Source organism: Culex pipiens, chromosome 1 (genome assembly GCF_016801865.2).
Source record: "Culex pipiens pallens isolate TS chromosome 1, TS_CPP_V2, whole genome shotgun sequence".
NCBI classification, from domain to species: domain Eukaryota; kingdom Metazoa; phylum Arthropoda; class Insecta; order Diptera; family Culicidae; genus Culex; species Culex pipiens.
In genome coordinates, this window is record NC_068937.1 from 88,655,769 (window position 1) to 88,678,423 (window position 22,655).

Genomic DNA, 22,655 nt, shown 5'->3' on the forward strand with positions numbered 1-22,655 from the left:
ATTTAAGAATTTAAGAATTTAAGAATTTAAGAATTTAAGAATTTAAGAATTTAAGAATTTAAGAATTTAAGAATTTAAGAATTTAAGAATTTAAAAATTTAAGAATTTAATTAATACTTTTTTTCCTTATTTTATTTCCTAAAATCTGAATAATTCAATTTTGAATGTTGGAGCTGTATTTTTTAATGCCTTTATTTTTTTTATTTTTCTTCAAGAATGTTTAAATTTAAAAAAAAATATTTCTACTGGTTGCTTCTGTTACGTCCAATCAAGCTCATATTTGGGATATAAGCACAGTACACCCACTGGAACATGCCCAATAATAATTTTTTATTACATCCTAATGTCTGTATCTTCAGGAAAAGTTTAAATAGATTCACAAGATTAAAATTTAATGTATCCAGTATAAAAGAATACTAAATAAGGGTAAAAAACATTACTCAAAACATAAAAGAAATTAAATATTCAAGGTCAGTATGTTTAAAAATGAGTTGAGTGTAGTAATACATTTATTTAGGAATTCCTCAACAACACATTTAAAAAAATATCTCTGCATAATCTTCATCTTCATCTTTCGACGTTTCTTATTGAGAAAATACAAACAATAATTTTCGGAAGAAAATTCAATTAATAAGAAATCGAAGTTATTGCACTCAACGAAAAAAAAAATTATCCTGATTCTTGATAATATTTTTCTTTATAAGTTGAAAGTAATTTTATCTCTCTCAATAATTTTTTTAATCAAAATTGCTACCGCGCGAAATCCGCGCCAAATTCGCGCCGTCCGTAACAACCCTGTTTATTCCATAAATTTTTGTTTTATTTCTTTAATTCTTGAATTTAATTCTTTAAATTTTAATTCCATTTCACCAAGAATCTTTGAGCTATAGGATTTTAATTTTTTTTTAAATTTTCAGATGTTCGAATTTTTTAACTTTTGAATTTTTTAATCATTCAATTTTTCTGACAAAATGTATGATTTTCTCTATGGTCTCTATATGCTGAGCAAACGACCAATTTTAGAACAAATCTCTGAGGATGGTGGGGCAACTGCCTCATATTGTCCCACCCTGTGTGCGCTAGTAATTTGTAATTTTCAGTTGAACGCAAATCCAAATTATTTGATTTTTAAACCTAAGCATATTGCAAACAAGCAACGCGCGAAGTAATGCCAAATGCAATTTTTCTTTGCTGTTCCTTTTCTTCGTGACCCTTTTCATAACCTTTTTTATATGGAGTTTCGCGTTCCTTCCGGACTGACCAATATTAAAAAAATAAATATTATCAATGTTACAAAGTTTGGCCTGGAAGACATTCAAATACATCATCATGGGCGAATTTTCAAAAAGAAATGAAATTTAATATTTTTAAGATCATTGAAATTCCCTGACCCAGCTTAAAATTCCCTGACTTTCCCTGACTTTTCCAGGTCAAATAAAATTCCCTGACAATTCCAGGTTTTCCCTGACTTTTCCAGAAATCGACACCATGCATCTAGAACAAGCTGAGTGCCGTTAAAAAGAGCTCATAGTGCCGATGCATGTCTGTCTGCAAGTGTGATTTTTTAAACTTTTGCTCTTGTACATATTATCACAAATTGGAAAACGAATCTTTTGCTCCTTGAATTGAACGAATTGGTTGAAATTTGAGTTTTTTTTTCCAGTGACTGGACAACGAAAGGAGCTTTATTAAACTTTCTTACAATAATTACACTTCTTTCACATGCTAAGTGGTATGGCTTAAAGCTTTCATCTTTGTTGTATTTTTCGTTTTGTTATTAACTGATCACATTCATTTTTGCCTTCCTCACTGAGGTAAGGCTATAATCCTGCTCGAAAAATGAACTTTTGAAAAACAGCTCATAGACCTATATTCATGTATACCTATCGACTCAGAATCGAAAACTGAACAAATGTCTGTGTGTGTGTGTGTATGTGTGTGCGTATTCCCCTTGGTGCTCGAAATTCTTGCCAAGTTTTCTCGGCACTGGCTGATCCGATTTGAGTCAAACAAGTTGCATTCGATCCGGTTTGGTGCCCCATACTGCACTATTAAATGGTTTGAAGATCCGATAAGTAGTTCAAAAGTTACGTATAAAAAAGTGGCAGAGTTGCGAATCGCGTGCTGGAATTTTGATGCCGGATCTCACTTATCTATACGAAAACTATGTCCAGATTCATCATCCGACCCATCGTTGGTTAGGTAATCAAAAGACCTTTCCAATAAGTCCAAAACATTGAAGATCTGGCAATCCTGTCTCAAGATATGACCACTTAATTGATATTTATGCACTTTTTTGAAGCCGGATCTCACTTATCTATATGAAAACTATGTCCGGATCTATCATACCTTTCTCATGAGTCTTATACATTGAAGATCTGGCAACCCTGTCTCGAGATATGAACACTTAAGTGATATTTATGCACTTTTTTGAAGCCGGATCTCGCTCAAATGTATGTAGACTATGTCCGGATCCATCATCCGACCCATCGTTGGTTAGGTAATCAAAAGACCTTTCCCATAAGTCCAAAACATTGAAGGTCTGGCAACGCTCAGTATCAAGTTATGACCGCTTCAGTAACATTTATGTTGTTTTTTTTAAATAGATGGTATTTGTGTCCAAACCCATCATATCACCAAATATTGGTAAAAAGTGAGGAAGGCACCAACCACATAGGTGGATTAAGTTAGTTTTTTACTTCAAATTGTTTTACATTTTTGCACTGAATAGAATACATTCGGGTAAATATGAAAAAAAAAACACTTGAACAACTAATCATAACTAAAAACTAAATCATAACTAAAAAAATATAAATATTTCATTGAAATATTCAATTCCGTTGATGCTGATTGATTTTCCCTCGATTGCTGACTGAAGCCGGGAGAAGTTGTATTCTCTGCAACTTCTTGCCGCTGCAGATATGGAACCACTCGAGCAGATCCCGCTCCTAGTGACGCCGAAGCAGGAAAATCTACGTATGTGAATGCTGGTGGTGTTTTGCGGCGAATTGGTTGGTGCCTCGTCGTTGCTTGCTGCCGAATTTTCACAAGCTCAGTTCGCTTTGGGCAGCTTCGATTCTTGGTCGAATGGTTGCCACCGCAATTGATGCATTTGGCTTCGATGTTTTCACCTCCGCAGGTTTCACAACGACTCTTGATGAAACAGTTCCTTCCACCATACCCAAACTGCAAGTAGTTCGAACATTGCTACACGTCACGGTGCACTGGACGATAACGTTAGCAAGTCACAATGATGTTGAAAATTGCCAAAACGGCCTTTAGCTCAGAGAGCGTTGTCGATCCTTTTTCGAAATGAACCAGGTACAGTTGATCACGATACTTGAAGTCCTTGTTGTGTCTCGTCATCTTGAAGACTTCGATCACGTTCAACTCAAGAATTTTGAGCTCTTCTTCCAGCACACTCACATCCATGTCGTACAGGCCACGGACGCCCTGTTTCATAGAGCGTTTACTGGATCATCATGGTTTTAGTATTCAATCTTTTTTCCCGAATCCCGAAGTTGTAATGAGAGTTGTAATCTAGTCCGCCAGGTAGCAGAGTTTTGAGTCCATCAACCCACAAGCGAATGGAAGCTCGTAAAGTACCAAATTTGATAAAGCCAGTCACTTTCGCACTGAATCCGATGACGATATTTTCACAAAACACCTTTTAGCACCATTTCCCGTCGTTCAAATTCTTACTTCTCGCTCACGTCCACAGGTTTTCTTCACAAAAGCGGTCAAAATCCGTTTAGCCTGTTTGGAGATAATCGAGTGACATTTTTTTGTCTCATCCCTACACACACCCACACAGACATCTGCTCAGAATTTGATTCGGAGTCGATATGTATACGTGAAGGTGGGTCTAGGATGTTAAACTAAAAAGTTCATTTTTCGAGTGATTTTGTAGCTTTTTCTCAGTAAGGTGAGGAAGGCAAAATTAACTGCAATTATAACGTCATCGGGCGAGTTGGCGATGGCGATTTTTAGTGCACTGGTGGAGTTTCTTTCTTGCATAAGTAAAAACACGAGTAAGGTTGTTTATGTAAATAACAAAAAAATCACATTTATTTTTCTATTTATATATCATGTATTTTATATGCATTGCTGTTTTGATGACTTTACGTTTTCATGGTTTCCTACTTAAACATACATTCTGAATATGCTTTCGTTTACTGTGTGTATTGTATGTGTGTATGCTTCTTGATGGGGAGTTCCTTAAAAACTACGCATTTTATGGCGATTTGAAAGAGTTTTTTTTTCTTCTTCTTTTTCACTAAGACTGATCTTTCCAAGAATGAGCAGACAAATTGTTTCTAGTATAAGTATGTTGTTTTTGTATTTTGTAGCATGTTATGAGTAGGGAGGATAATGTAGTTTTCTAGTTATTATGAAATAGTTTACGTTCATAGCAAGGAGAGAAGCGGATTACTCATTCATTGCTTTTACGTGGGTGTTTGTCTGTTAGTATGTTTGTATGATTCAACTATTTTTTTCGATACCAGTATTTGATTACGCGACTAATGCTGTGATGCTTGTTGGTTGAACGGCGGATAAGTAGTATCCAGTTATAGCGATAAAATTGCATGCCTTATAACAGCACTGGAAAGGTATAGCAATGAAATATAGTTTTCCCTCACGTATGGAGGGAAAACTGGATATGATAGTTTTTTTGCTTGATTTATGCACATCATTTCGGGAACAACGATCAGTTTAAACAACATCATGAATATTAATACCCTGGCGACTCTAGAATATTTTTCTGTTATGTGTCAGTAATATTTATTGTTACAAATTGGTTTAACTAACCTTCCAGTGTGTGAGTGTGAGTGTTTGTGTGTATGTGAATGTGAGTGTGCTCAAAACACTATCAGTCATATTGATTTCCATTTTATTCTTCGTTTAATGATGCATTCTTTCTGTTCGTAACATTTGCTTATCACGAGAGACTAGTTTTTTCAACAAAAGATAAAAGTCCAGCAGTTGAGGCCATCTGGATTTACTTAATTTCATACAGTAAATACGGGGATCAAATCACACAGTCAGCATGTTGAATAATTGGTAGAAAAGAAGTGCATTTCATCGATGAATCGCTTGTTTTATGGAGAACATCTTATCATGTACGCTCAATAAGCAAAGCAAGAAGAGTTTCAAGTCAAATGAATAGAAAATCACTTTTCAACAAAGAATTGACGTCAACATATCTGGAAACTATTCTTGCTCTGCCTAGTGCAGCTCATCACATAATATTATGACAAATCAGTGTTTGATACAAAAGAATACCGCAAAAAGGTAAACGAAACACAATTTTAATTTTATTACAACAATTTGAGCTGTGACTATTCTCACTATTTTACAAATATATAGACAACGATGTAGTGAGCAGTTTTTCATCCCAACATTACCGTGAGGAAATTACTAAAAGTACGGGAAAAGAGAAATCCAAAATACTGAACATAAAGCGCATGTCCGGGTTATTTCACAGAACAAAACCAAAAATGACCTCCGTTGCTGCTGCTCTACTAATCCTGTGTAAAGGATGATAGCAACTACACATCACATCCAGTACTAACAACATACATCAATTGTACTGTGTACTACAGCTAGGATCTTACTAATCGGCCCGACTCGTTGGAGCCCAGCTACGGGGTCGTAGAATTCGAGAGGAACTGCCGCCTAGGGTCGCCGCGGCCCGAGTAGTGATAAAAGTTTTAGCGGCGTTACTGCTTTTTTGAACACCACTCGGGCCGGCAACTCCCCCCACGGCTACGGCGAACGACGTAGAGGAGCAACGGACTTTCGTACTATGGCTAGACTTTCCGGCAGTCAGCGGTTGCGAGGACGCGAGGACCGATCCCTGCGGTGATGCTGCAGCGGACAAGGAAACTGACTAGGTTAACATTTCCGCCGAGGCGAGCGGCGCTCCAACCAGGGCGATCGGGAAGTTTTTGATATGTGTTTGCCACTGGGACGACAGCTGGAAGAACTTCACTCCGGTCCACTCGGTACCGTCAATGTACACTGGAAAAAGTGCATCTTTTAATGTTCCACCCCGGGACAACAAACTATGAACGTTCGTACCTCGCAACGGAACCGGATGAGACTGCTTCGGAGAGCAAATCAGCCGAGCTACGCCTTCAACGCACTGCTCCTTCTCGGCATCGCGATCCTTCTCCTTCTTCTTGCCCAGCCTCATGACTGTGAATTAGAACAAAATTGTATCGAACGCTCCGGGTCTTACCGACCTCAAACTTACCACTCTTTTGCTTCTTTTCCTTGGTGGCGTAGCTCAAGGTCAGTCCGTTGGTGTATTCACCATTGCAGGGCGCCAGCGGTAATCTCCAAACCTACAAAAATAACATTATTGACATTGATTTCTAATCTTCAAATTGCCATTTTCCGCAAAGTGTCCCATGTTAGATAAGTTTTCATTGTGAGACCTTGTGAAACTTGTATGAAAAGGCTTTCTACGTCAAAAAGGGGCAGGTGGTTGGATTCAAGACATGACCAAAATGCCAAAGAACTTTTTAGAAATTTTGAATAAGTAACGATGGCCGATTACAATCAGATTTATGGTTCCAATCGAGCGATAAACCCTTTCAATGTAACGATTGGAATTATTTAAACATGTTGAAAATCTAAATTTTCAAATGGTACGTACCTGCAGATGCCTGAAGGTGCTCTTAATACTGTTTTTGCCGGTCGGATCCTGCCCCTTGCCCAGCGACTTTTCCTTCACATCCAGGATGGGCCTTGCCAGCGGCCAATAGTCCACTTGTAGCTCGACCGATTCGTGCGTGCCGCTGCTCGATTGCTGTACCGCGGGGGCCGGGGTGAGCGGTGCCGGCGGTGACGCCCGACCACTCTGCGGAGGCGAGCTCGACAGAACGCGGTCCGAGCTCTGACCGGACCCGCCGAGGGCGAACGATTCTTCGAGATCTAGCGAAAGCTGCGGCCCCTCCTGGCAGCCTATCCTGACGTCCTGTTGGTTAGGTTGAGAAATAATCAAAATTCGTTCTCGGAAATTGGTCTAGAACGGTTAGTTACACTGATGAACGGTACGAAAATCTGACAGGAATCCTCGTCCCGGTAGTTGACCATGGCTTCCGCAATCGGCACCTGGGTGCACGGACCGCTCGAGTGCAGATAGCGTTGTATCCGGCTGATGATTTCCGCCGATTCGTTCTTTGATTGTGCGCTTTCGAGGTTTGCTGCCCGGTCGCAGATTTGCTGCCAGTTTTCCGTTCCAAACATGCTCGAGTAGCTGGAGTCGACCACGCTGAGATACCGAGCCACGCCGCAGGAACCTACGAAAAATGATTGTTGAAAGTTTTGCCGAAAGGCTAACCTAGATTTGACTCATTACCTAGTGGTATTATGTAGAATCTGATATGATTAACCCAGTCCGGCGGTCGAATTCCCAGCAGCTCAACGTAATGACGCAGTACGGCACCTTGCAACCAATCTCCACCAACCAGCAGAACCTTGACTGTAGTGGGTGGTTTGGCGGTCGAATTACAGCTGGAAAACGATTCAAAGTAAAGCACATCGTACCGAAGATTCGCAAACAAAGCTACTTACTATTTTTGAATCTTGTTCATCAGTGCCTGCGTGATTGCCTTCACCTCGGCCGTGTTGTTCGGCGAGAACGTCGGCCGGAAGGTGTTTGATATGAGTGACACGAGCCTTGGGGTGAAGGAAGAACTGCTGGTGCCCTCCGGCGGACCCATGATGGTGACCACATCCGGCAGCAGCGATTCCTCCGTTGTGAACGTGCGCGAGAGCTGCTCGAGCAGTGATTTGCGCGGTTCCACGTTTGTCGGCGACAGACACGTCTCCAGCGGGGAAGCCTTGGGCTGGTCACCGCCCGTCGTCGAGAAGCTCAGCGATTGCTTCTGCTTTTTGGCACTGTTTGGAGTGCTGCTGCTGGTGCGAAAGAGACGATTCTTCTTTTCGACTGCGGTTGGCTCCTTTTCTTTTGGCGGGCTGCCAGTGTTTTGTGGATCCGATGACAGCGCTTCCGGGTCCGTGTTGCCCGCACCACCTTCGTTTCCGGAGCTATCGTTTTTCCAGTCACCGGAGCGGTCTGACATTGGGAGGGGGGAGGGACAAAACGTGTTGAACATTTTAATGTGTCTCGAAAAAATGACGCGATTTTTTTTGTCGGTTGGGAAACTCATGATGGAAACAGAATTAGAAAGTGTTGTGAAAATATTATCGCTAGACTACAGATTCAATTTTGGAATGGAAAAATCACAAACTATTTTCAATAAAGGCAAAATGAGGTCAATGAGATAATAAAACACACAACAAAGTAAGAGACTTAGAAAACAGCAGACAGTGACAGTGAAAATGAAATGCGTGGGTTTTGTTTTTTTTTGTGTGAAAAGTATAAAACGAAGCTACAAACCTTGGCTGTTACTCAGACTGTTATTGTAATTGCTAGTATGATTGTTATTACTGATATTGTTGTTGTTGATACTATTATTAAGATTATTGGCAATCGTTACGGAATTGCTTTTCTTTTCGGCGAGTGAGTCACGCTTCTCTAAAATGGTTTTCTTTTCTGGCATAAAATCTGTAAAAACGAAAGAAAATGAAAAAGAAAACAAACAGAACAAGCCATGCAACATTATCTATGATTGGTTGAATGAAATTATAAACATTGTCAATTGCTTTAATATATAGGTAAACATCAGAACATTTAGTTGAAAATTTTAATGGTCACGTTAAATGCTATGCTGTTTGGTTGATGAGAGTTGAATTACGAATGCATTACTCACACTCAGTTTCGCTGGAAAGAAGCGATTTTCTCCTTTTTGGAAATTTATCATTTTTGTGTGTTTTTCATGATAATTTGGTAATACGATAAGCATGAAAGCCAATTGGCATCTGAGAAGCTTAAGCTCTGGCATACAATATTCAGAGAAAAAACTAGCACTAAACATTTGATTTTATGAGTAAATTACTATTAAAGGGAGCAGTTTGAGGCCAAAATTTTACGCTATATTTTATGAAATATTGATTAGTCGAAGGAGAAATAAGCCATATTTTCGTTACGGATTAAGGCCATATTATAGCCTTGTAGCTCGGGGATAATTGAAGATCAACTCTTTAATAAAATTAATTTTGATACAAGATAACACTTGCTTACTTATTAGCAACTAGAGATATACATCCAAATTACTTATGGTCAAAATTTCGCTCACCGTTTTTTTTTTGTTTGTTGGAAATATAAATTTAAATTGTGCAAGCGAAAGGAAACGCACAATATTTAACCTGTAAATTTGTGCCTTCTTTTAGAAGATAAGCATGTTTGAAAGAGGAAGGAATGACCTGCGAATCACACAATTTTATTAGTTTTCAGAGTTCTTTCGTCGTACAGTTTTAATATCAAATCGTCATAATTTGAGTTAAGTAAATCAGAAAATCATCATGCTATTAAACCACTTCGAATGTTATTCACACGCAAGCACACATTCGAGTCAACACGCACACACACAAAAATATGATGTTTCACTCTGCAACGTAAGATAAAATTCTATCTAATCAACACTTCGGCGTGAGCATTACAATTAGTGTAACTCAATGTAACAGTTTGTTTGAAACAAATCAAAGTATCGCTACCTCCCCCTCTGTTCTAACATACCTTTGCTACTTTTCTGCAGAGAGCTCAGCTGAACCGCCGACTGCTGGTGCTGCAACGTCGGTTTGGAATTTTCGAAAAATGGCCTCAATGATGGCTTTGGCGTAGATCCAATCGACAAGCTGTCCATGTCCTGCCCGGAGTCGTCCCCCTCCCCGCAGGACAGCGACTCGAGCTCCTGAAATAGTGCGTCCAGATCGCGCTTGCCCCGCAGCCCCGACGGTCCCCGTTCGGGAACGTCCCCCTCAAGTTCGTCGGGAACTTTGAACCGCTTCAGCAGCGAAATGATGCGTTGCTTAAAGTTTCGTTGCTGTCGGGTCCGGAAGGAAAGTTTATGGTTAGTAACTTGAAAACATCAACCTCAACGAGTAGCTACTTACACGACTCATCTTGGCGCGCGATCCTTTGTCCTTTCCCATGTTGTCGAAATCGCTGTCGCTGTCCACCTGGTTCGAGGGCAACAGATTCCCGTCGTCCCCTTCGCCGTCGTTGTCGCCTCGGTCAAACTTTTTGTACGTGTCACGCTTTCCGGCGTAGTTCCGTTTGGCCGCATACCCCGAAAGTCCGTCGTCATTCTCGTCACCGGAGCTGAACTCTTGCTCTTCGTCCTCGTCGGAGTATTCGTTGACACGATCCGTCACCAGCAGACTGTTGTTGTTCTTGTTGTCCTGATCCACCGGAATGGACGAGACCTGTGTGGCACGGAGCGTCGCGATGGTCAATCCCTGGCGACCCGCTTTCCCAGATCCGTTCAACTCGACGGTCATGTCCATGGACTTTTGCAGGACCGCGTCCATCCGGATGACACCCTCGGCGAGTGTTTTGTACCCCAGAATGGTACGGGTCTTATACTTCTTCCGCCGTTGCAGCAGAATAAGCAGCCGGTTACCGTCCCGCTTGATAAAGTGAGGATACTGTAGACTAAAGTGGAGATCGAGTTCTGTTTCCAGCAGCGGCGGCGAATTGAGCTGGCCACTTTGGCCTATCACACCGGGCCCACCGAGGCTGCTGCTGCCGTACCCGGTGCTCAACGACTGGGGCACCGGAATCTCGTGTGAGCGAAGCGTCCGCTTGGAACTTTGCATTTTGACCGCCAGGGAGAGTGATGTGAGATCGGGCGGCAGTGGCGTGAGCAGCGAGAGGCGCGTTATCGTCAGGGAACATAATCTGGAATAGGGGAAAGAGAAAAGTTATACTCGTTAGCAAATTGACAGAAAAATATACAAAATAATAAGGTATTTGTCCAAAGTAATAGGCCCTCGGCGTTGGTGACGATATCCTAAAAGTAGGAGACGAAAAAAGTAATTTTGCAGATTTTTTTTAGGTATTCAGTAAAGATTACCACACATTACTTTATATATGATATAGAATACAGATGGTTAACTAATCAGATAACATGTATTAATTGATAAATCGCAATCCATCATTTCTCAGATCGATTTGAAATAACGTCAACTGGGACGAATCTGTAATTACTCTTAGCTTTAAAAATGTAATTACAAAAGCCGACTCGGTCCTAACCAGATTCCAGTACTAAAAAGGACATAATACAAATATTTTTATGAAAAAAAAAATGAGTGAGAGCGAATGAACGAAAGAGTGAGCGAAAACGACGCAGTTCGACGACGGCACGAGCGACGCAAAACGGGCGCTCCGTTCGATATTTCCGTTCAATCGTTCTCGCTCATTCGCTCTCGTTCGGTTCGTTCTTCCACTCGCTCTTTAATTTCATGGTTCTTTGAAAAGAACCGGTTCACAAAATTAACCGCCGCTCATTTTTCCTGAGCGGTCGCTCATTTTGAACGATGAACGATTTGCTCAATTTTGCCCATCTCTACTCTAGGCTTGCCAATCCAAGCAACTTTGTCGAAGACACCATAATTTTATCTACGCCTTCTACGACCAAATTTATAGATAGCAAACCTTCAAAAATCAGTTTTTTATCGTAGCAATTCAGGGTTAAGTTATAGAGAAAAGTGATGTTCGGGGCACTTTTATAGTTCTAGAGAACAAACAATTTTTTTAACAGGTCAACTTGGAATTAATGGTCAAAAGTTCCATATATATTCCATATCATATCAAATTATCATAAAAACCCAAAATATGACCAAATGTATACTCTTAATATCATCTTTGAATCAGGATATTCTACTTGAATCTTTTGATCCATTTGGAGTGAAAAGTACAACTCTAACTCAAGCGTAATACATGGCTCGCTCGAATAATTCATCCTGAAAAAACCCCGATGAAATTGAATCATGTTGGCACCGTTCTTGTCAAACTTTGCCGTAGCCGCTCTGGTCACCACCTCCGGTAATCATTGTTCTTTTCCAGGTCATGCTCTCAGCTCGGACCTCCGCCGGCCGCCTTCGCACCAATCCATGCTTTTCTATTTGTGTTAGGTAAAGCAAACGGAAACGGGGCAACGAAAACAAAAAAAAAACTCTGACCATTTCATTTTCCGCAAGCATTTGAAACAATTTGCATAATCACAAGCTCATTATATCGCGCTGCTTTCAGCTCCTTTTCTGCTCCCGTCCCGGGAATGCGGAAATTTCATGCGCTGGGGGAGGAAAAACGAATCACCGGTTGTCAGATATTCCCTTTCCGCCAGAATCAGCAATTCAATGGCTCTATAGGAACTACTTGTTGCATTGTATGATAATCATGAATTTCGTTTTCTTGAAAATCTTCAATCTTATTTCATCAAGAGCGACGTACTTTGAATTAAAACGTGATTTTTCTTGAGTGAACTTGGGGACTTATCTCAGAACACAGGTTTCTTTTTGTTAAAGTTTCACAAAACGTGTCTGCAATAATGTCTGGTTCACTTTTCTCAGATATAATTTATGCAGGGCAATGCTCTGCGTCTGTTGCTTTTCTACTCCTTTGCTATCCTGTTCGTTTACTAATAAAAGCAGGATATGTTTAGACACGTCTCGTTCATTTTTAGCTTCTTTCTTAGCCAATATCGATTCAACCTTTAGATACGTTACCATCGATGGCAATACCAAGATCTAGAAAATCCACGTAGTTCTAATCTAGTCGCTTCAATTTCAAAAGTTATTACGAGCACAGTTGCGTTCATGCACCTTTACGATTGGCTTTTACTTTTCTTGACCGTGACATTTAAAGTGAATATGCGCGCCGACTGACGGACTGACAAACCGACTGTCGATGGGGTTTCATTTTCTGAACATATCCTCACCGAACCGTGACGTGCGCGTGTCGAGCCCCTTTATAAATTCATACACACACAAATTTGTGCGGCGAGCCGGCAGCAGCACACGTGTGAACGGGTGTTTGTTTGGCTTTTTTTTCGCCGGCCCGATTGCGTAAAATACGAAAACTTCGTTGAATAATTGATGAGCCCCGGTCGCATCGTTTGGGATGCCAGTTAAGTTCAGCAGCGGGTTCACATTGGACCAAAACCAAAGGTTTGTATCAGGTTGAGCATTCGAACCATTTTTTGCACAGCTAATTTGAGCCCTTACATATCGAGATGTTGAAAGTTATTCCATATCTCAGCTCAGGATAACAAATGCAATGTAATTGTTAAAGCAGCGTAATAAATGCGCGGTCAGTTCACACGTGAACAGAACCATCCGAACATGTGTTGCATAGCGGGCGGGCGTGCGTGCTCACAAACGACGACCTGTTCCTTGAACTTCACTTTGCCTTCAAATTACCCACTTCACTACAGAGAGGCACACCTTAAGAACGAAACGGGAGCAACGACGTCGTATACTCTGCACACTGACTGCCTTGCCTTTGACAGTGAGTGATGGGTCTAATATTAGAATAGAATGTAAACAGATTCCCACGCACACACACAGAGATGACTGTGGCTGCTGTGGACAACAATTGGAGCCAAACACTTTGTCAAGGGCACCGATACGGAGACGGGACGAGACGTGTTCTGTTCATTAAGGTGTTTTTCTGCTGGATTGCTGACTTTTAAATTAGAGCCAACGATGGGTGGGTGGGTTTCCGAGCATTTAGTAATCGTAATCGTATACTGGAGTTTGTCATTTAAAGTCTGCAAACGAACTTTGTTTTATATCCACAATTTAAAATGCATCTCTCATCCCGGGCAGACGGTAATAACAAAATCAATAATATTTCAATAACAAATCCTGTTAAAATAACAAAAAGTGTTATTATTTTATCCTAAAGTTTAACATAAAGAAGAACAAATAATAACAGTTTCTGATAAAATAACAAAATTTGGTATTGAAGTGATATTATATTGAAAATGTTCAATAACACGCTAATAAGAGGAAATGTTATACATTTCAAAAAATCTCCTAATAACAAAATTTGTTATTCGTTCGGTATACTGACTTAGGAATAAAATTACCATAAATCGCACAAATGGAAAAGTTTCTAAGTGTCCATAACACAATCTGTTATTATTTTTTCTTTTGTTAGATATGTTTAGATCTTTGGGATAATTTTGTCTAATTTCGTCGGGGTCCATTATCTTGGCCATGAAATGGGGTCCTTAAGCTAAAATTATTTTAAAAAGTTGAAATTTTGGAAGCTGATTTTTTTAATTATTTGATATACTCCCTAAGGGACTTTGCTAAAATTGGCTAGAACTATGGGATAATTATGACCAATTTCGTCGGGGTCATTATTTTGGCCATGAAATGGGGTCCTTAAGCTAAAATTATTCTAAAAAGTTGAAATTTTGAAAGTTGATTTTTTTAATTATTTGATATACCCCCAAAGGGACTTTGCTAAAATTGGCTAGAACTATGGGATAATTATGACCAATTTCGTCGGGGTCATTATTTTGGCCATGAAATGGGGTCCTTAAGCTAAAATTATTCTAAAAAGTTGAAATTTTGAAAGTTGATTTTTTTAATTATTTGATATACCCCCTAAAGGACTTTGTTTAAAATGGTTAGAACTTTGGGATAATTTTGACCAATTTCGTCTGGGTCATTATTTTGGCCATGAAATGGGGTCCTTAAGCTAAAATTATTCTAAAAAGTTGAAATTTTAAAAGTTGATTTTTCTAATTATTTGATATACCCCCTAAAGGACTTTGTTTAAAATGGTTAGAACTATGGGATAATTTTGACCAATTTCGTCAGGGTCATTATTTTGGCCATGAAATGGGGTCCTTAAGCTAAAATTATTCTTAAAAGTTGAAATTTTGAGAGTTGATTTTTTTTATTATTTGATATACCCCCAAAGGGACTTTGCTAAAATTGGCTACAACTATGGGATAATTTTGACCAATTTCGTCGGGGTCATTATTTTGGTCATGAAATGGGGTCCTTAAGCTAAAATTATTCTAAAAAGTTGAAATTTTGAAAGTTGATATTTTTAATTATTTGATACACCCCCTAAGGGATTTTATTAAAATTGGCTAGAACTATGAAATAATTTTGACCAATTTCGTCTGGGTCATTATTTTGGCCATGAAATGGGGTCCTTAAGCTAAAATTATTCTAAAAAGTTGAAATTTTAAAAGTTGATTTTTCTAATTATTTGATATACCCCCTAAAGGACTTTGTTTAAAATGGTTAGAACTATGGGAAAATTATGACTAATTTCGTCGGGGTCATTATTTTGGCCATGAAATGTTGCCCTTAAGCTAAAATTATTCTGAAAAGTTGAAATTTTGAAAGTTGATTTTTTTAATTATTTGATATACCCCCTAAGGGACTTTGCTAAAATTGGCTAGAACTATGGGATAATTTTGACCAATTTCGTCGGGGTCATTATTTTGGCCATGAAATGGGGTCCTTAAGCTAAAATTATTCTAAAAAGTTGTAATTTCGAAAGTTGATTTTTTTTAATTATTTGATATACCCCCTAAGGGATTTTACTAAAATTGGCTAGAACTATGAAATAATTTTGACCAATTTCATCGGGGTCATTTATTTCACCATGAAATGGGGATTCAAGCTAAAATTAATCCGATAAAATTAACTTTTGAGAGTTAATTTTTTTTTTAATTTTGTTATATTCCCTAACGGAATTGATTTATTTATTGAGAATTTTTGAAGTGTGAATAACAAAAACTGTTATTATTTTCACAGAGCCAGGAAGTCGGAGCTGACGTTGAAGTTCGAGCTGGAGTGAGATCTCGGAGACTGCATCGGATTCAGCAAATTTTCAGCAACTTTTACTTGGAGTCGGAGTCTCTGAAGTCGGGTATTTTTGGAGAGCTGAAGTCGTCGTTGACGTCATATCCTGCATCCAGAGTCGGAGTTGTCTTCAAGTATGGATTCAAAGTCGCTTGGAGGTACCCAACTCTGCAGCCCTGACTAGTACAGAGGAGTTATGGCAACTGCAGGTTTATTTGCAAATTACAAATAAACCAAAACAATAACTTTTTTTGTTATGGAGACATACCAGTTCAATAACATTTTTTGTTATTATGCTGCTCCACCTCTCCGCACAAAATAACAAATCTTGTTATTCCTTCATGATTCCTTCTGTGTTATTGGTTTGTTATTGCAATAACAACATAATAACAGTTTAAGTTATTCTTCGAACAAATCTTTGTTATTGATTTTTGTTATTTTAACAACTAATCCGATCATCCCAATAACATATTTCGATCTTCTCACAATATCAAAAACTGACCTTCCCAAGTTATTTCCGTCTGCTCGGGATTAAATACAATTGGTAAACTAATGGTGCATTATTACAAGTGATGAAGAAACGTCAGTTTGCACCGTTTTGCAACACCTTATACCATCAAACAAAAGTAATTTTTAGAATGAGGCCTAGCGACACGATTTTTTGTTGGGGCGCCAAACAGACGATTAGTACACATGAGCTGCACTCGGTTGCAATTCTAATAGATTTCTCAAATTGACCGATTCTTCGGCTCCTTTTCAAAAATTCCCAAGTTTTTTTCAGCGTTTTGGCTGTAGTGGCACAATTAAAGAAGAAACCCCCCAATGTTATTACATATTTGAAAAGATAATTGATTTTCTAACATAGAAATGACATGCATAATGAACAATATTATACCTGTGCTTCTTCTGAAATGAAAATGTAGCGTGACGGGACAACATCGTAAAACTGGAATTTTAAAAGGCACACCAAAAATTCGACACAGTTTTGCCAGATTGATTTTTTTGAACTTTTGCTCTTCTACACATTATCACAAATTGAAAAACAAATCTTTTGCTCCTTGAACTGAAAGATTTGGTTGAGATTTGAGTTTTTGCCAGCCATTTCTTTTCGTGACGGGACAACGAAAGGAGCAGATTTATGAAAAAACTCCTCTCCCATTCAATGACTTGCAGACCTTATTTGGTCAATATTTTTGGCATTTCAGATAAGAAAACGCATTTAAAGCACATTGCAATTATTAGATCATAATTAAAATGAAATTTTTCATAAAAAAATCACATTGAAAATTGAAAAAAGTGACATTTTGGTGTAGCTTCGCTAAGAATCGGTCAGTTAATTTTTTTTAACAGAAGCATATGTTGAGTTGAAGACTGCGCGCAATCAAGTAGGCACTGTGTGCCGGCAGCTTGGTTACTTTATTAGTTAAAATAAACTTCTACCGATTGGACGTATTTATAATCCACTGCGTTTCTCATTACTCTAACAAGAGGTTATGAGCCCAGACGTGCGCAAAGACTAGCGAAGATGTCCGATCGGATTCACGGGATCGAGCGACTTGTCGGTCGGGAGAACTGGGCCGATTGGAAGTTTGCGGTCCAAACCCACCTCGAAGTTGAAGACCTGTGGGATGCCGTCGAACCGAAGGTGAAGGCGGATGGAACGGTGGAAGCGGTCGACCCGGCCAAGAGCAAGCTTGCGCGAGGGAAGATCATCCAGTTCCTGGAACCGGTAAACTATTACCACGTTCGAGAAGCGAAGACGGCGCAAGAAGCCTGGAAGAACCTGGTCGACGCGTTCGAGGAGAGCGGACTCACGCGGGAGGTCGGATAGCTGCACAAGCTCATCAGGACCGATCTGGACAGCTGCGGAACGATGGAAATCTACGCGAACCAGATCATCTCGGCGTGCCACCAGTTGAAAAGCATTGGTTTCCCGATTCCAGACAGGTTCGTTGGTGCGTTGCTGTTGGCGGGGCTGCCGGACCGGTTCAAGCCCATGGTGATGGCGCTCAAGAATTCCGGAATGGCGATCACGGGGGACTCCGTGAAGACGATTCTGCTGCAGGAGGAGGACGAGCTGTTGCCAGGTGAAAAAACTTTCGTTGCTAAGCGGCGAGTCAACAAGCCAGGTGGTTACCGACGCAACACCCAAACAGCGGGCGGTTTCCATGGCGACGACCAAACAGCGAGCGGCTCTCGTGGCAACCACGGTTCGCGAAAAAGTCAGCCGGAGGAACGCGGTCCACGGTGCCGGAAGTTCAACATAATTGGCCACATTGCGAAGCACTGCCCCGAGAAGGATGCCGTGCGTGGGAAGCAAGCGTTGTGCACGGTGCTGTCTACATTCAAGTCGGCCGGGACGGACGACTGGTACCTGGACTCAGGTGCGACACAGCACATGACGCGGAACCTGGAGCTGCTGGAGGACGTGCGGGACAGGAGCGGAACGGTTGTAGCTGCCAACAAGGAGTCGATGGAGATCCAGGCATGCGGAACGGCCACGCTCTTCCCGTCGTATTTTAATGGTGAGGAACCTGTTCCGGTAAGCGATGTGCATTTTGTCCCGGACCTTTCGACAAATTTCGTACGGAAGGGCAACACGGTGCTGTTCAACGCGGACGGCTGCATTATCCGGAACGCTGATGGCGGCGTCGTTGCGACCGGTGTGATCGAAGATGACCTGTTCAAGGTGGACCAGCGTAAGAACAAGGCGCTGGCGTGTTCGCGCGTGGAGACCCTCGAGACTTGGCACAAGCGCCTGGGTCACCTGAACGTGAGCAGCATCAAGAAACTGGCCAACGGTGTAGCCAGCGGTGTGCAGATCAACGGAGACGGCATGGACGATTGCCAGATTTGCCCGATGGGGAAACAAGCTCGACTGCCGTTCAGCAAGAGTGGTTCCCGAGCCGAGGAGTTGCTTGAGGTAATTCATTCCGATATCGCTGGCCCAATGGAGCTGCCGTCCCTCGGCGGTTGTCGGTATTACGTTTCGTTTATCGACGACAAGTCCCGGCGAGCGTTTGTGTACTTTCTCAAGACCAAGTCGGAGGACGAAGTACTGGCTTGCTTCAAAGAATTCCATGTCCTGGCGGAGCGCCAGACAGGCCGGAAGTTGAAGACGTTGCGTACGGACAACGGCAAAGAGTACGTCAACAAGGGATTCCGGGAGTACTTGAAGCGGATGGGCATCCGACACCAGACCACCAACGACTACACTCCAGAGCAGAACGGGATGGCCGAACGCTTCAACCGGACAGCGGTCGAGAGAGGGCGCTGCATGTTGTTCGAGGCCAAGCTACCAAAACCGTTCTGGGCAGAGGCGGTGAATGCTGCAGTTTACCTCATGAACCGATCGCCAACCAGCGGTCACAGTCTCACACCGGAGGAGATGTGGAGCGGAAAGAAACCGGATCTCTCTCACGTTCGCGTGTTCGGAACGAAGGCGATGGTGCAAGTGCCGAAAGTCAAGCGCAAGAAGTGGGATTCGAAGTCTCGTGAGTGTGTGCTGATTGGTTTTGAAGAGGACACGAAGGGGTACCGCCTGTACGACCTCGCGAGCAAGACTTTCCTGAAGAGTCGCGAAGTGACTTTCATCAACGAAGGCTTGGGCGAGAAAGCGGCTGTCACGAAGAAGAAACCGGAGGTAATTCCCCTTGACTTCGGTACAACTCCGAAGGTTGATGCCGCGCAGCAGCCTGGACTGGTTCCGCCGGAACCGGATGCCGTTGAGGAGGAGCAGCCTCTCGATGTTGATGATGTCCTCGAAGACGACGGCCACGAAGAGCCTGTGGTGGAAGCTGTGGTCCCTGGGCCTAGGACCGATGCTGTGGTCGATGACCAAGTAGCTGGCAGTAGTTCCACCATGACCAACGTGCTCCCTCCGCAAAACATTTCCAAACCACCCGGGTCAGGGGTGTTGGGGCGCAGCGGTCGGGAGCACATCCTTCCAGGCAAGTACAAAGACTTTATCGTTTCTGGCAAAGGTCTACCCGTGTCCACCATTTCTCAGGCACTCGAGGACGATTCGAGCGACTCCAGCGAATACGATGATGCCGACGATGTCGAGTTTGGAGGGCTAGCAGCTGGCCACCGAGACGATCCACTTGCGGAGCCGCGGACCTACGCGGAGGCGATGGCGTCGCCGGACGCGGAGCGCTGGAAGCAAGCGATGGTCGACGAGCTTGAGTCGATCAAGGCCAACGAGACGTGGACTCTCGTCGACCTGCCCCCGGGTCGGAAAGCTGTTGGCTCGAAATGGGTCTACAAAATCAAGCGGGACGCGGATGGTCGCGTGTTGCGGTTCAAGGCACGGTTGGTTGCGCAAGGATTCAGCCAACAATACGGGACCGACTACGACGAAGTGTTCGCGCCGGTGGTGCGACAAACGACCTTTCGCGCGCTGATGGCTGTTGCTGCGAAGAAACGCATGACCGTGAAGCAGTACGACATCAAGACCGCCTTCCTGTACGGCGATCTTGAGGAGGAGATTTACATGCGTCAGCCACGCGGATTCGAAGGCGCCAAAGGCAAGGTGTGCAAGCTGAAGAAGAGCCTGTACGGACTGAAGCAGGCGGCGCGGTCCTGGAATCAGAAGCTTCACGATTAGCGTGGCTCACGGATATATGAAAAAGACAAAAGTGTTCAATTTCGAACGCCTCAACCGGAATTTTGTAGCAATATGGCCCCAAAACATAGCCTGAAATTTTGAGCGCATTTGGTTAAGGTTTAGAACTTCCACCATTGTCCTGAAGTTATAAAGAAATTTCAATAAATTTAATTTATTTATTTTCAACTTTTTAACTCTTCTTCGAGTATATTTTCCTATGCCCTATGATTTTTTCTCAAAGTAGTGGTTTCTTATAGGTTTCGATCCGGGGAACAACTTTGTAGAACATCACAAAGCGCTAGGAATTAATCCCGGAAAGATACAGGCAAATTTTTAGAGCACGTTAAAAAAAATACCTAGCTCCAAAAAATATCCTGTATCTTTTCAGGATCAATTCCTAGCGCTTTGCGATGTTCTACAAAGTTGTTCCCCGGATCAAAACCTATAAGAAACTTGAGAATAAGAAAATTTGATTGGGTTTTGGGAAACTTTATCTAAGAAGAGGTTAAAAGTGAAAATTTCCCATAGTAAATCTTTAAAAGTTCCATACTAACTTCAGGTCAATGGTGGAAGTACTAAACCTTAACCAAATGCGCTCAAAGTTTCAGGCTATGTTCTGGGGCCATATTGCTACAAAAATCCGGTCGAGGCGTTTGGAATTGAACACTTTTGTCTTTTTCATATATCCTTGAGCCACGCTATTCACGATGCCTTGAAGCGGCAAGGATTCGAGCGGTGTGTGGCGGACACGTGCCTGTACCGCAAGCGACGAGCTGGACGTTGGTGCTATGTTCTTGTGTACGTGGATGACTTGATTGTTGCGAGCGAAGATCCGAAGATGATCGAGGCCTGAGCGCTGCAGCAAAACTTCGAGATGAGCGTGCTGGGGGACATCCGGTTCTACCTCGGCATGGAAATCGAGAAGAACGCACAAGGTGATTACTTCCTGAGCCAACGGAAGTACATCGGAGAAGTCGTCGAGTCGAGCGGACTTGCGGACGCGAAGGTGTCCACTGTTCCCCTGGATCCGCATTTTTTGCATTTTCAAAGCTCGGTTAAAACCATTAATTTTTATTTATTTGAGTTTGTATGGGAGTTGTGCACAGTGCTGTTCAATTATTAACTAAAGCTTTTAAATGGAGTAGCCAAATAACTTGGTGCGTTTGTTTATCGATAGATAGACTCCATCATTTATAGTATTTAAAACAGGGGGGACCAAAGCATGGCCCGCGGGCCAAATGTGGCCCGCGAGGTGATTTTTTTGTGGCCCACGGACCCATTTTGAATGATCATATAAAATGGCCCTTTGACGCATCTGGAAGTGATTCTATAATTCCTAAAAGTAAAGGTTATGTTTATGCTTTTTTTTGGGAACCTTTTTAGTTTTTGTTAATATTAAACTAAGGTTAAGGTTTTTCCATTCTTTGATCTCGATTATATTAAACAAATATTGTGTTGAAAAATGTATAATATTAAAATAGTAACACGTCTAAATGTGATTAAAAAAAGTAAATTTGTAAATTTTTGGAAGTCAGTTATAGACCTTCCGAATTCGATTAAATTTGATTAAAGCAGGAAACTGTAAAGATATCTAACGTAAAGAAATACAATCACGCAGAAAAACGTTTTGTAGAATAAACCTGCACGAGGTTTGAATCAACAATTTTTTTGTTGAATATAAACAACAACAAAAAAATGCGTTGAAACAAACCAAGATTTTCTCAATTTTACAAAATTCAAAAATGACGAAAACGTTCTAAAAATACCTAAAATTTAAAAAAAAACTTCAACCGGTAGTTGCTTTTTCAGTTTTAAAGATTGTTTCAAAGCTTCAAATTTGACCCGCTATTCAAAAACTTTGAGCAACCCTGATTTTAAATATTTACCTTCAAAAGAATCAATTTTCTCGAAAAGAACCAAGTGGATCCCCCCCCCCCCCCCCTGTTAAAAATAAAACATTTGTGAAATTTGCTGACCTTACAGATTTTATTTTTTAATTTTGGAATCAAGACTAACATTTTAAAAAGGTCTAATATTCAATATTGAAATTTTCTCGAGTAAAATTTTTATTTTTCAAAAAACGATTTTTTTAAAAAGAATAACTCGGCGGAAAAAAATTGTGTTCATACTTTTCTATTGCTCAACAAATGCGATTTTTTGTCCCCTAAAATATATAAAAAATCTAAAACAAAAAATATTGATTTTGGGAAATTGAATCGCTTCGTTTCGCTTGGAGACAGTGATTTAAGCGGATCGCATACTGGATTTTAGTCATGTTTATACGATGAGTTGCCTAGAA

The 22,655-nt window shown here is 41.3% G+C and overlaps 1 protein-coding gene across 2 annotated transcripts in view; it reads right to left on the minus strand.

Annotated features, from left to right (window-relative positions):
- Positions 1-5,293: 5,293 nt before the first annotated feature.
- The window catches only part of LOC120427716 (phosphofurin acidic cluster sorting protein 2), a 44,981-nt gene continuing 27,619 nt past the window's right edge, over positions 5,294-22,655 (minus strand). Inside the window, exons 2-11 of one of the 2 annotated variants that reach the window (XM_039592614.2) lie at positions 10,027-10,813; positions 9,650-9,956; positions 8,411-8,578; positions 7,582-8,086; positions 7,367-7,521; positions 7,048-7,307; positions 6,662-6,982; positions 6,257-6,347; positions 6,082-6,198; positions 5,294-6,021 (exon numbers count right to left, since the gene is read on the minus strand). In XM_039592614.2, the coding sequence (XP_039448548.1) occupies positions 5,891-6,021; positions 6,082-6,198; positions 6,257-6,347; positions 6,662-6,982; positions 7,048-7,307; positions 7,367-7,521; positions 7,582-8,086; positions 8,411-8,578; positions 9,650-9,956; positions 10,027-10,813 (2,842 nt within the window). In that variant the 3' untranslated portion in view covers positions 5,294-5,890. The remainder of the gene's footprint in view (positions 6,022-6,081; positions 6,199-6,256; positions 6,348-6,661; positions 6,983-7,047; positions 7,308-7,366; positions 7,522-7,581; positions 8,087-8,410; positions 8,579-9,649; positions 9,957-10,026; positions 10,814-22,655) is intronic. The other variant, XM_039592618.2, reaches the window with a different exon arrangement.